General features: G+C 46.8%; 1 protein-coding gene across 2 annotated transcripts in view; it reads left to right on the plus strand.

Annotated features, from left to right (window-relative positions):
• Window positions 1-12,778, plus strand: part of PINX1 (PIN2/TERF1 interacting, telomerase inhibitor 1) — a 77,819-nt gene that overhangs the window by 8,096 nt on the left and 56,945 nt on the right. For both annotated transcript variants that reach the window (XM_019537195.1, XM_019537194.1), the window contains exons 3-5: window positions 1,532-1,624; window positions 3,160-3,238; window positions 8,526-8,618. In XM_019537195.1, the coding sequence (XP_019392740.1) occupies window positions 1,532-1,624; window positions 3,160-3,238; window positions 8,526-8,618 (265 nt within the window). The remainder of the gene's footprint in view (window positions 1-1,531; window positions 1,625-3,159; window positions 3,239-8,525; window positions 8,619-12,778) is intronic.

A 12,778-nucleotide genomic window follows, 5' to 3' on the forward strand; every position in this document is an offset into this window, starting at 1 on the left:
GAAAAAAAAACTGCTTCTGATGTTGTACCTAGTTAGTTGCAGGATCAGAACTGCACACAGACAGTGGCAGGTAGGGTAGTGGTTCCCAGTGTTTCCAGCCTCTTGACTTTGCTTCCCGCTGACTTGCAAGCCCAGTTGGTCTGTGACTTCTGCAGCTGAATCCCTGACCCCGTTTGGAAGTGCTTGAGACTGCTTTGGGAACTGCTGGTGTCGAGTTAGATCCAAGGACCACTGGTGCCAATGAGCCTTTCTGTTGGCTTTGGTAGGCTTTGGATCCTCAGCCCTTAGATTGCTAATTAATGAACATCTTGATCTGTAAGCACAAACACACTCTTGGTAGCTCTTCTCGTGTCATGTAAAAATAACTCTGACGGTCATTGAATTCAAAACACAAATTGAAAGGATGCTTTCAGATGTTTGATTGCCCCACAGATGAAATCACATTGGCAGCAAATGTTTCTATGGCAGCAGCTGCGCTTTTACCATTATAGATGGGTGATTTTTTTTCCTCCTGTTTCCTCAGCATTGCTGTAGGACCTTCCTGTCCTACACTCCCAAAAGAACTGGGATGCGGGGGGGAGGGCAGCAGTTACAGCATAGATCCAATATATAGCATAAATGGGACCAGGGCTGAGCTGAATCAATGGGCTTAAGTCCATCTGTGCTGCAAACTGGAGCTGCGTATGCCTGTCTCTTCAATTCTCCTCATTAGCATTAAGTTAGAATTGGGACAGGATGAATGTGTAGCTAGGTCTCCTGCCTTCTGTCATGTGGATGTGACAATAGACCCTGCTCTCTGGCAGGAGGAGGATGCATTGGTTTCACAGTCGAGCTGGTATTATTTTCGAAACAAACTGCAGTGAGTTGCATCCGTGCTAGCAACATATTTAAATGCGGGTTGTTGCACTATATAATAAAAGCATTCCCAGACTCCAACTGCAGGTCCCTCAAATACCACAATATGACCAAGTTGCAGGGGCATGTGAATTCTCCTTATCTGTTTGGCTAGGAGAGAGTATAAGCAGGTCAGGGAATGAGGTCTTATCCCTGGTTGACACTTGGGCTAAAGCCTGATAATCAAACATAATCTGAGAGAGATTGCTTTGTTTTCGCTTACAAGTTGGACATTGTATTTTGTTTTTCCTGGTCTTTGTTAGCTAACCACCACCCAGGCAGTGACTGCATTTCTGTGGTGAGAGAAACATTCTGGCAAGTTGTCTCCTGTCTTTAGGGTTACAAAGCATCTCCTGGAAATGTAAGGTGGCTTTTTGATTAATCATTAACTCCTAATAATGATGCTGTTTTGCTGTTGCATGTATTTTTTTGGAAGCTTAAACCATAAATGAAAAATACACGATATTTTGACAGTGTACTAAAGCCTGCGCGTTAAATTGTAGCAAAGCAAACACTAGCAATTAAGTGGTGTTTCCAGCTATATTACTAAACATTTTTTTTGCTCCACATGGCACCGATCTACAGTGTTAATTCTACATTTGAAAACTGCTTACAGGTTGCTTTAAATTCTTATTAGGGTCTTGGGGCTCAGGAACAAGGAAGCACAGAACATATCAAGGTTCAAGTGAAAAACAACACACTTGGGTTGGGAGCTGCCATCAGTTATGAGGTAAGCAGAAGTTAACATCATTGTTGGTCCAGGTAAGCAAGAAAGTCCTGCACTTAAGATGGAACAATCCCATGTACCGCTACAGGCTTGGGACCAACTGACTAAGCAACAGCTCTGCAGAAAAGGACCTGGGGGTGACAGTGGACAGTAAGATAAATATGAACCAACAGTGTGCCCTTGTTGCCAAGAAGACTAACAGCATACTGGGCTGCATTGATAGAGGTGGTGCAGGCAGATCGAAGGAAGTAATTTTCCCCCTCTTCTGCACTGGTGAGGCCACATCTGGAGTCCTGTGTCCAGTTTTGGGACCCCCACTACAGAAAGGATGTGGACAAGTGGGAAAGAGTCCAGTGGAGGGCAGCAAAAATGGTTCAGGGGCTGGGGGACATGATTTGTGAGGAGAGGCTGAGGGAACTGGGCTTATTTAGTGTGGAGAAGAGAAGGCTGAGGCAGGATTTGATAGCAGCCTTCAGCTCTCTGAAGGGTGATTCCAGAGAGAATGGCACTGGACTGTTCTCAGTGGCGACAGATGACAGAACAAGGAGCAGTGGGCTCTAGCTGCAGCAAGGGAAGTTTAGGTTGGATTTTAAGAAAAACTTTCTCGCTAGGAGAGTGGTGAAGCACTGGAACAGATTACCTAGAGAGGTGGTGGAGTCTCCATCCATGGAGGCTTTTAAGGCCTGGGTGGACAAAGCCTTGGCTGGGATGATCTAGCTTTGAGCAGGGGGTTACACTAGATGTGACCTCCTGAGGTCCTGTCAACCCTCATTTTCTATGATTCTAAGCAGGTGTCTCCCCTAAGAGATGTTTGAGAGACCCTGTAGGTAGCATGAAGTTAGTGGAATTGGTAATCATTCTCATTACTGTCTTGATGCAGAAGGCATACATTGCATAAATTCAGGCTCAGACCAGATGTTTTCCGATGGGCTTTCCTGGGGTGGGCATGAGTTAAGGGAGGTACAATGAGTTATAGAGACTAGGTTACTCAATGTGGTCCCTTCCAACACAGACCTGAAATATTTTTCTGCCTGGTTGCTATCCCTTTGTCCCCCGTCCTTGTGCTTCCTGCCCCTGTTCCTGAAACAGTCTTCATTTCCCATTGGTTTTTGGGGGTTTTAAGGACCCTGCAGGATTGGGCTCCAAAGATGCTCTCTCTGAGTCAGCATCTTAAATGAGCTCATACCTTCTCATCTTTCAGGCTGCAGGAAAGTCATGTTAGCATTTCCTGCCTGCAGCTGAGAGCAGCTTGCCCAAACTAGTGCACGCAGAGCCAATAAAAGCTGAGTATTGTTTGAAGACGTTCAAACACCATTCTTATCAGTCAGGCACTTCGGATTGAACTTAGCCAGCTGCCATCAGGCTGTCCACCCAGGGAATTCTGTGGGGTTCCCCTTGATAAATGGTTCTGTATCTGGAACTCCTTCACTATAGTTAACTCTGGTTGTATGGAGTCTCAAGGAGCGCAGCCAGACTTTGCTGTAGTTTTTGGTAGGATAAAAGCTCTTGCTTTGCATTCACTTGGGTTCTGTTTACAGGACAACTGGATTGCTCATCAGGATGACTTCAACCAGCTTCTGGCTGAACTGAATAGTTGCCATGGACAAGGTGAAACAGGTACGTTAATACTTTGCTGTTCTGAGACTTGCCATTCTTTCTGTGCCTTAAAAAGCAACTTGGGGCCCAGTCTGGCTGGCTGATCATCTCTTCTTTCATGATACTGATGCCTCTTCATGCTTATTAAGATTAATGGTAGTAGAGGGGCATTATGTCATAGGGCCAAGCTTTAGCTTACTTTTCATGTGGCTGTGGAGAATGATACCTGTTGCTATAGACTTTGGTGCATTTTGGATTGGGCCCTTCTAGCAAAGAATGGTTCTTCACTAGACCTGGGAGCCTGGAATTGTTCTTCTGGGATGTCAGGAGCAGCAGTCATCTACTTCAGTATTTCTCAGCCCATGGGTTGTGACCCAAAAGTGGGTTGCAAAAATATATGAAAGAGTCATGGCCAAACTTTAAAAATGGATGCTCCTTTAAAGGCGGAAAACGAAGGGAACTGTCGGCTTCTCTTTGCAGGCTGGCAGAGTTCCTGCCTGCAAGGGGCTGCTTGGGCCTGGGGGGAGCAGGAGGAGGGTGATCAGGCAGGGGCTTCCATGTACATATGCACGCATACACGTGCACATGGCAGCCAGGCAGTGTGGAAAGCAGCTCCTGCAGCTCCCCACAGGTAAGTCTGTAGGGTGGGGGGGTATAGGTGATGCACTGAGGGGGCAAGGGGGCATAGGCAATGTGTCGAGGGAGCAAGGGGGGCATGGGCAATGCATCAAGGAGGCAAGGGGGGACACATGCCCCCTCCCCCCCCGCAACAGATTTGTGCACCCACAGCGGGCAGTAGGCTGCAGCCTGACCAGATTAGCATGTGCAGGAGCTGCTTCTGCAGCCCAGTAGGTAGGACCCTGCTGCCACTGCTACACCACCAGCAACACACGAAGTAATGGACTGCGGGGGGGAGGCGGCGCACTGCCCTTACTTTCTCCCACTGCCAGTTGTTCACCCTATACCCCACTGCCATGTCCCAGCCTCTGCTGTAGCTCTACTCCAGAGGGGATGTGTGGTGGTGGGCAGCCTAAGGAGACCAACAGCCTGGGCCATGGCAGCAGAGTAGAGCCACAGTCCAGCGCACAAGCAGCCGGCAGTGGGAGGTGAGGGCAGTGCAACACCCCCCCGACCCCACACACACCCGAACACACCCACACACACAGTTACTCGCTGCCGGTGACTCAGTTGGCACAGGGGTCCCAGCAGTGATGACAGCAATGAGTCTCGCTGCCCCATTCTGCCCTCCTGTGCTGGGTCCCTGCAGAGGTGGCTTCTGTCTGTGCTGGTCCAGCCAGGCTGCAGCCCCAGGCGTGCTGTGAGTGCACAAATCGGGGGGGGGGCACGTGCCCCCCATGCCTCACCCACCGACCCCCTGGGGGCAGTGAGTGAGGGGCACCAGCAGGGCTGGTGGGGTGGGAGGCTGTGGGTTTTGGAGTGAGGGGCACCAGTAGGGCCAGGGGGCTGTTTTCTACTTAAATATTTACTGAGTCAAGACTGGCTGTCAGTGTTTACAAATGGGGTCCTGGTACAGAAAAGGTTGAGAACTACTGGTCTACTTGAAAAGCCTGAGCCAGTTCAGAGGCTCGCAGCAGAAACATTCTCCATTGCCATGTTTTTATCTCTGTCTGTCTTCTTTGCTTGCTCGTGAAGAATCACGTCTGGCTTTTAAACGATGGCAGTTCCTTTCAGCTTTCACTTTTCCCACACCTGAGCAGCTGTTGCTTGAGTGAGCTAGAGTCAAAATCTACCTGTGTTTCAAATGTTGTGGATGCAATTCAGCTAGGGGGCTGACACACACATGGGAGCAGGAAATGTGGCAAACGCTTCCAAAAGCAGCTACTTTTAAAGTCTTTTAACCAAGTTTTTAGCTTGGTTTATGTATGATTTTGGACCAGTTTCAATAGAGTGGCACTAAACATGTAAGCAGGTGTTAACCAGTGGGGGAACAACATTTTAGGCAGCTGTGCCATGAATGTGCCTCGCACCCTCTCTGAGTGCCGCACTGATCCTCTTCCCCTTCCTCTTCTGCTGCTGTGCTTTCTGTTCCTTGTCCTGTGCTCCTTACCTCTCTGCTTTCTGCTTCCTGCCCTATCTGCCACATTGGTAGCTGGATGGATGCTGTTTTTTTCTATAGGCATGCTCTTAGGTTTTAATCTTGCAATTTATATGGCCCAGGTAGAGCATCATGAAGTCCGTGAGGTTCTGCCTAGTACCACAGTTTGTCCATGTGCTGCTAGGTGGAGAATGGAGACCATAGTGTGGTTAGCAACTTTTGTTCAGCATAATAAGGGCTAATTGTAAGCATATGACAGCAGAAGGATTTGGCAGGGAGTTAAAAGAAAGATCAAAATGAGTCAATAGAGAAGCTACAGCTGCTCTTTTAATTAGCCGCAAACCTGCAGAGCTGCTCCTGAAGCTAAAGAACTGGCTCTTTTCAAGATCTGTATTATTGCAGTGCCTAGGAGCTGTAGACAAGAACCAGGAACCAGGACACTATTGGGCTGGGGGCAGTAGGGAGGTGCCTGATGACATTAGTGAAAGCTAGTAGGGATTTCAAAGGTCACAGTCACCTAAATAACCTTAAGAATCTTGCCCCCCTATCTTATCTGAGGTACAGGAAGATGTGTTAGTTGTAACATGTGAGAAGATGTTTGTGATCTGTCCAAGAAGAAGTCCTCTGCTAAGTGTTTCAGAGGTGTGCCCTTATTGCTATTTCTGGTTTTACTGGTGTGGGACTGGAAAAGCAGCAAGGAGAAATGGCTTTCCAGAGATGCGGTGAGTCAGGGCAGAGGTGGGATTTCTGAACAGAGCTCTCCGAGTTCAGTGCTATATGTATCCCCTTGATCACAATGACCTCTGCAAAGTGGCCACAGGAACCATCTTCTGATCAAAGCTGCATTGCTCTGACTATGATGGTGAAAGGGACAGCTTTGCTTTTTGTCTCTCCCAATGGCTGGGAGCAGCTTCAAAGATAAGCTGGTCATAAAGTCAGATGCTGCAATAAGAGCTGAATCTGGCAAGGAGGTCAACCCCAGCAGACTTCCTGCCTATGGCGGGGCGGGCTGGACTCGATGAAGTTGTGAGGTCCCTTCCAGCCCCAATGTCTATGAAACCTATGAAACTGTCAGCGAGATTTTGATATCTTTTATCCTGCAGACATTCCGGCCAGTAAAACTCCAGAGCAGCACCTCTGAAACTGCTTTTTGGGCAACTGAGGCCCTGGGCAGATGTTACACTTAAGATGTGATTAACCAGTAAATCGTGTCTTAATTTGTTACCCTGCCACATGTGATAAAACAAGGAATAAATAAGCCGCAAAGTTATTACACAAAAAAAATGTAATTTAACATGGGGTCAGGTTGGGGGTCCTAGCCACAGGGCGTGCTCCCCGGGAGCCCTGTTAGTTGTGGAAACTTGCTGCTTGCTGGTGCAGGGGGAGCCCGGGATCATGATGGCGGGCTCCCTCTGCACCAGCAATAAGGCATAATGGGGTCTGATGTTTGATCCCACAATCGGGCCTCTTGCCATGCACACGTGGTATAATGAGAAGTGCGCTTGTGGGGATCATGCATCAGATTCCATCACACACTTACTTGCATGTCTGCCAGGGGCCTAAGTGCTTACAGCATGCTGGCTCTTCAGCTGCTGAATTGCATTGAAAGACACACAGAATACCCCTTGGAATTACCAGAGCTGGTAAGTGAGACAGTATTAAGCTATGATCCTAAGTTTTGAAAACCCTAAATAGTTTCACCTGCTCATCCTCACAGTTTCTGAGCAGCTGGGAATTTGGTTGTATAAAATGGGGAGACAGCTTTTCCACAGCACTTTTAAAGCGCATCCCAAAGCACTTTATAAAAGGAGTCGCCATCTAAGGATCATTACAACTTTTAAGTGAATATTCCTGCAGGATTTGCCTAACTCTAGTATTGGGAGTTAACAAGCCTTGGAGTAGGTGACATTGAAAGCTCCATCTGCAGAATTCCTTGTGTCGGATACTAGGCAGACAAGGATCTTTGGGTCAATCTGATATCTTTTTATAGTTGTGCTGGATACTGAAGTTCCACCGTAAAGCCACAAGAGGGTACTTGTGTCACTTGCTGAAAGTTTTTGAAGCTGGGTTTGAAGCCCTGCGTGACAATTCCTCCTGTGTTCCCTTCAGTATTGTATATGAATGGTTTTGACTGCCGTAGAATCAAAAGTGGTAGGTCCTTGATGAGCGTGTCTTTATTGTGATTCCCACTTTCTACCCAAAACCTGCCTTTGCAGGCATTCAGTTTAACTGTACGTTTTTCTCTAAAACTGGATTTGCTACCCTGAAGTACTGGACCTTCACTAGTTACAAATGTAAAGCTTAAATGCAAGAACTGAGTGGGTCAGGGATTGATAATGGGTTCTCAGCCCTTTCTCTGTAGGTTGCAGGCTCAGCTCCAGCTCAGATCTTTCTAACTTGCTGGTTCTCTGAGCTGGTGAAGGGTAACAGTTCCCATGAGGCTATAACTTTGGTTTGCAGCGCCTTGATTGTATGGCAGGGTGGATGAGATGGTACGACGCCCAGGCTGAGTTTGCAAGGGGTGGCAGTGAAGGAGGGAAAGGAAAGTTAGAACTGGACAAGTTTGACTTGGATTCAAGATAATAAGCACAATCCCCCGATGCCATTTCCACTCGCTCTTCAGGGCACCACTGTTTCTGACAACAGTTCCTGTACATCAGAAGGTCTAGTTTTAAAAATCCCTTCTTGGCTCCTTTTTCCTGTGGGCCCAAGCAGTAGTAACCCATGTCTGTTGATTGCTGCTGCTAACTACCCTGTAGGTATCAGGCAGCAATGCACATCATGGTTGCAAAGCGAGCTTGTCTATTGACTGTTTTCCACGATGATCGTGTCACCACTGTTGTTTATTGCAGTAACTGTGTGTTATGGAAACATGTGACAAATCGGGGTTTCGCCTTGTTCTGCAAATTGTTGTGTAAGTGCTGTGTGCAGCACTGATTGCAATGTCCCCTCAACCTGATTAGCCTGTAGGAACTGTCAGAATGCAAATATTTAATAAGACCCTGTTCCTGCCAGAGAGAAGTGACCAGTGTTACTTGAAAAAGACACAGTAATTGAGTGTCATCAGTAATAGATGGAAAGTGGGGAAGGAAGGTCTTTATTGGTAATAAGATTGGGCCGTACTGTGCTTCACACATTAGTCCTATATTTCAGCAATGTAGGATGACTTGGGCTCGACTTGGGAAATGACATCCAGGGATGGGGTTCAGTGGTGAGCTGTCCTCTAACACAAATGTAACCTTTGTCTTCTAGAGTCTTCAGCCAACAAACCAAAGAAAACATTCAGTCTTGAGGAGAAAAGTAAATCCTCCAGGAAACGTGTTCATTATATGAAATTTGCAAAAGGTAAGAGGAACTTAGCTGTTCTTTTGTGAACCACAGCCAGGGTTGTAAAATGTATGTGCTAGGATGACAGATTACCCTCAGAGACTTAACATATGGCAACTGAACAGGAAGGGAAGAGTATCCCTGGGACCACCTGCTTTAAGCTGTAATACAGACTTCACTTTTTTGATGGCATTATGCAGTTGTTGAATTATGTAGTCCCTGGCTATGGAAAGCTGCTATTTACTGAAGGAGGGTAAATATGCTGAATGATACTAAAAAGGAATGCAGTGATAATTAAAAGCTGCTGCTTAGGCATCTGTACTGTTATATACTCTGCAATCTCCAGTGACCTCTGAAGAGATCACAAGGATAAGATCATTGATATGATTAAGCAGTAAGAGGAAAGCCCTGTTACGTTGATCAGATATTCTTTCCTCTGGGAGCTGATGTCCTCATTCACCCAAATAATTAAATTTCAGCTCCTGAACTTTCTCGCTTTTTGCAGAGTGAAAGCTGCATCTTTCAATCATCCTGATGCCTCCTCCTTTTGGCTCTTTCTCTAGCAGCAGTCCTGTTCCACCATCAATTCTGTTTTCCTGTATATCGGCAAAAACTGGGGGGACTGGGGAGGGGGCAGAATCAGTTTCATAATATTTTCCACTAACAGCTGCATTGTTAAGACAGAAAGCTCTGAGTAATGTTGTTTTCCTGATAATAGATGCATCACGTAAAACAGTGGCAGTTGACTTCTGAATGGGGGACATATTCCAGTGTTAATTCTGATGGAATAAATGGGCTCAAAGTCAGAGGTGTTAACATGACCCTTGTCACTGCACAATATAAAACGGGTTGGGATCTGGAGTAGATGCTTAGTTCTGTGGCAACTAAAAAAAAATTGTATTGGTCATTTAACCTTCTACCGAAGACAGAGAAAGAAAGGAAAATCATTTAAACATAGAATCATAGACTATTAGGGTTGGAGGGGACCTCCGGAGGTCATGTAATCCAACCCCCTGCTCAAATAGGACCAGCCTCAACTAGATAATCCCAGGTAGGGCTCTGTCGAGTTGGACCTTAATCTCCAAGGATGGAGATTTCACAACCTCTCTACCCTTTCCAGTGCTTCACCACCCTTCTAGTGAGACAGTTTTTCCTAATATCCAACCTCAGCTTCCCTTGCTGCAACTTGAGCCCATTGCTCCTTGTTCTGTCATCTGCCCCCACTGAGAACAATCTAGCTCCATCCTCTTTCGAACCCCTCTTCAGGTAGTTGAAGGCTGCTATTAAAATCCCCCCTGAGTCTTCTCTTCTCCAGACTAAATGGCCCCAGTTCCCTCAGCCTCTCCTCACAAGCCGTGTGCCCCAGCCCCCCAGTCATTTTCATTGCCCTCTTCTGGACTTTCTCCAATTTGTCCACATCCTTTTTGTAGTGAGGGAGACCAAACCTGGACTGCAGAAGTGGCCTCCCCAGTGCTGAATAGAGGGGAATAATCGCTTCCCTGGACCTACTGGCAATGCTTCTACCAATGCAGCCCAGGATGCCGTTAGCCTTCCTGGCAACAAGGACACACTCCTGGCGCATATTCATCTTGTTGTCCACTGTCACCCCCATGTCCTTTTCTGCAGAGCTGCTGCCCAGCCAGTCAGCTCCCAGGCTGTACCAGCACGTTGGATTGTTCTATCCTAAATGCAGGACTTTGCACTTGTCCTTGTTGAACCTCATGAGATTATTTAGGCCCAATCCTCCAATTTGTCTAAGGCAATCTGAATCCTAATCCTACCCTGCAGCATATCTACTGTTCCCCCAGCGTGGCGTCATCTGCAAACTTGCTGAGGGTGCAGTCAAACCCCTCTTCCAGATTGTTAATGAAGATCTGGAACAAAACTGGCCCCAGGACTGACCCCTTGGGCATTCCACTTGATACCAGCTGCCAACTAGACATTGAGCCATTGATTACTACCTTTTGAGTCTGATGATCCAACCAGCTTTCTGTTCACTTTACAGTCCATTCATCCAGCCCATACTTCCTCAGCTTGCTTGCAAGAATGCTGTGGGAGATGGTATCAAAAGTCTTGCTAAAGTCAAGGTATATTACGTCCACTGCTTTTCCCACATCCACAGAGCCAGTTATCTCATTATAGAAGGCAATCAGGTTGGTCAGGCAGCATGACTTGCCTTTGGTGAGTCCATGCTGACTGTTCCTAATCACCTTCTCCTCCAAGAGCGTAGAAATGGATTCTTTGAGGACCTGCTCCATGATTTTTCCAGGGGTTTAGTATATATAAAGTATTAAGGCTTCTTTGTTAACAGTGTTCAGATTCCCTTCAGCTCTAAAGAATTTTTATAAGGTTCCTCCCTTAATAACCTTACAATACTATGAAAGAGAGCAATTCTTATTTTCAGGGGAAAGAGGTAAAAATGAGATGGATTGAATATGTTAAAATCCAGCTGTACTTGCTTGAAAACAAAGCAAAACTACAGGCAAGAGGTTGGACTAGATCAGCGTTTCTCAGCCCATGGGTCGTGACCCAAAAGTGGGTCTTAAGAATATATGAAAGGGTTGGAAACAAACTTTAAAAATGAATCAACAAAGTTAAAAAATGGACTCTCCTTTAAAGGGAAAAATGTGAGAAACAGTGGCTTTTCCCTTGCAGGCTGACAGAGCTCCAGCCTGCGAGGGGCTGCTTAGGACTGTCCATGCCCCACAAACCACCCCCTGCCCCACACACTGCAGGGCTGGGGCCTGGGGTAGGGAGCAGCAAAGTCAGGAGTGAAGGACAATGGGTTGAGACTGGCCATTGATGTTTGCAAAGGGTCCCGGTACAAAAAAGGTTCAGAACGACTGGGCTAGATGATCTCTGGAGGTCCTTTCCAGCTCTGCTGTTCTCTGATGCTGTGATACATCACCAGAGGAAAAAGAAAGAATGGCAGAGATGGAAGATGTAGCTTCTGTTTCTGTTGCTGATTCTGACTTGTGACTTGACTGTGAGGGGATGCCAAGTCCAGCTTATGGGTTTTGACAGTCACACCTGTTTGTACCAGCATCAGGCGAGCCATTGCTGCTTCTCTGGTCAAGGCTCGCAGTGGTTTTACAAATATGGTCTTGGTTGGCTAAGCCAGATTATTAAACAAAAACAAAGAGAGGAACCTAGAAAAGAAGACCTGAGGTGGGGAAGAAGGAAGTAACAACAGGAACATGATCTCCCTTTCCTGGCGGTGGCCATGATTTAGCTGAAGCCAGCAAAGTGATTTGGCTCACTGTAGACTGGGTGTCTCATAGGACAAGGGCAGTGTAGGCCTGCTGATGTTATGGATCATGGGGTCCTGGGAGATGATGGGGATAGCAGCCAGGATGGTAAAGCTCATTTACACATTCTCTTGACGTCAGCAGCAAAGCAAGGACCCTATAAAGGCTTGGTTGTTGGAATAGCCTGTCCTTTCATTATTTTATCTGCAAGTTAAGCCTGCTGATGGCACAGCAGCTTTGGTTTGTGGACTTTGGGTCTCTCTCCTGGTTGACCAGACTTGATCCCCCACATAGCCATCAGGTTATATCAATATTTCTGCTCGTTTGACCTAGTGTGTTGTTTCTTCTATCTTTAACTGGTTTTTTTATACCAGTTTTCTTCAACAAGTTGGAGAAGACCTCTGTACAGCTGGCCTCATCACAGGCTGCAGCTAAGTTCTGGTAGTATCTCAGGATGTCATGTTGCTCCTTCTTTCTTCTCCTTCTGCACTTTCTCCACTCCAACAGTATTCAACCACTCTAGTGATCAGATGGAGTCCTTGAAAGTATTTTAGAGACCTGTTATGTTAGAGCCACGTGGTATGCTCAAAGGTAGAAGTTGTGCTCCTCAGAAGCAGCTTCCAGGTAAAGACCCTCCTGAGCAGTGATGACTTTTTCACATCCACAGTGTGTGAGACAGGATGCGAGACCCATCAAGGGCCTGTGAGAACTTGAAGACACAGCTTCTCCCTGGTCTAACCCCGTGTGCAGAGGGACACCGATCTTTCTCCCCTCTGAAATGGGACAGCCTGCTTCCCCTCTGCATCCTGGTAATTGGCTATGCCTGTCTTTTCCTTGCCTCCTTTGAAATTACTTTCAAACCCAAGGGAGCACAGATGCAAGTGTCTGTGTTCACCTTAGCATAGCCCCTTCCCACCAGTGAGTAGTTTG

The sequence above is a fragment of the Crocodylus porosus genome, unplaced genomic scaffold (assembly GCF_001723895.1).
Source record: "Crocodylus porosus isolate Cpor-Errol unplaced genomic scaffold, CroPor_comp1, whole genome shotgun sequence".
Classification (NCBI taxonomy): domain Eukaryota; kingdom Metazoa; phylum Chordata; order Crocodylia; family Crocodylidae; genus Crocodylus; species Crocodylus porosus.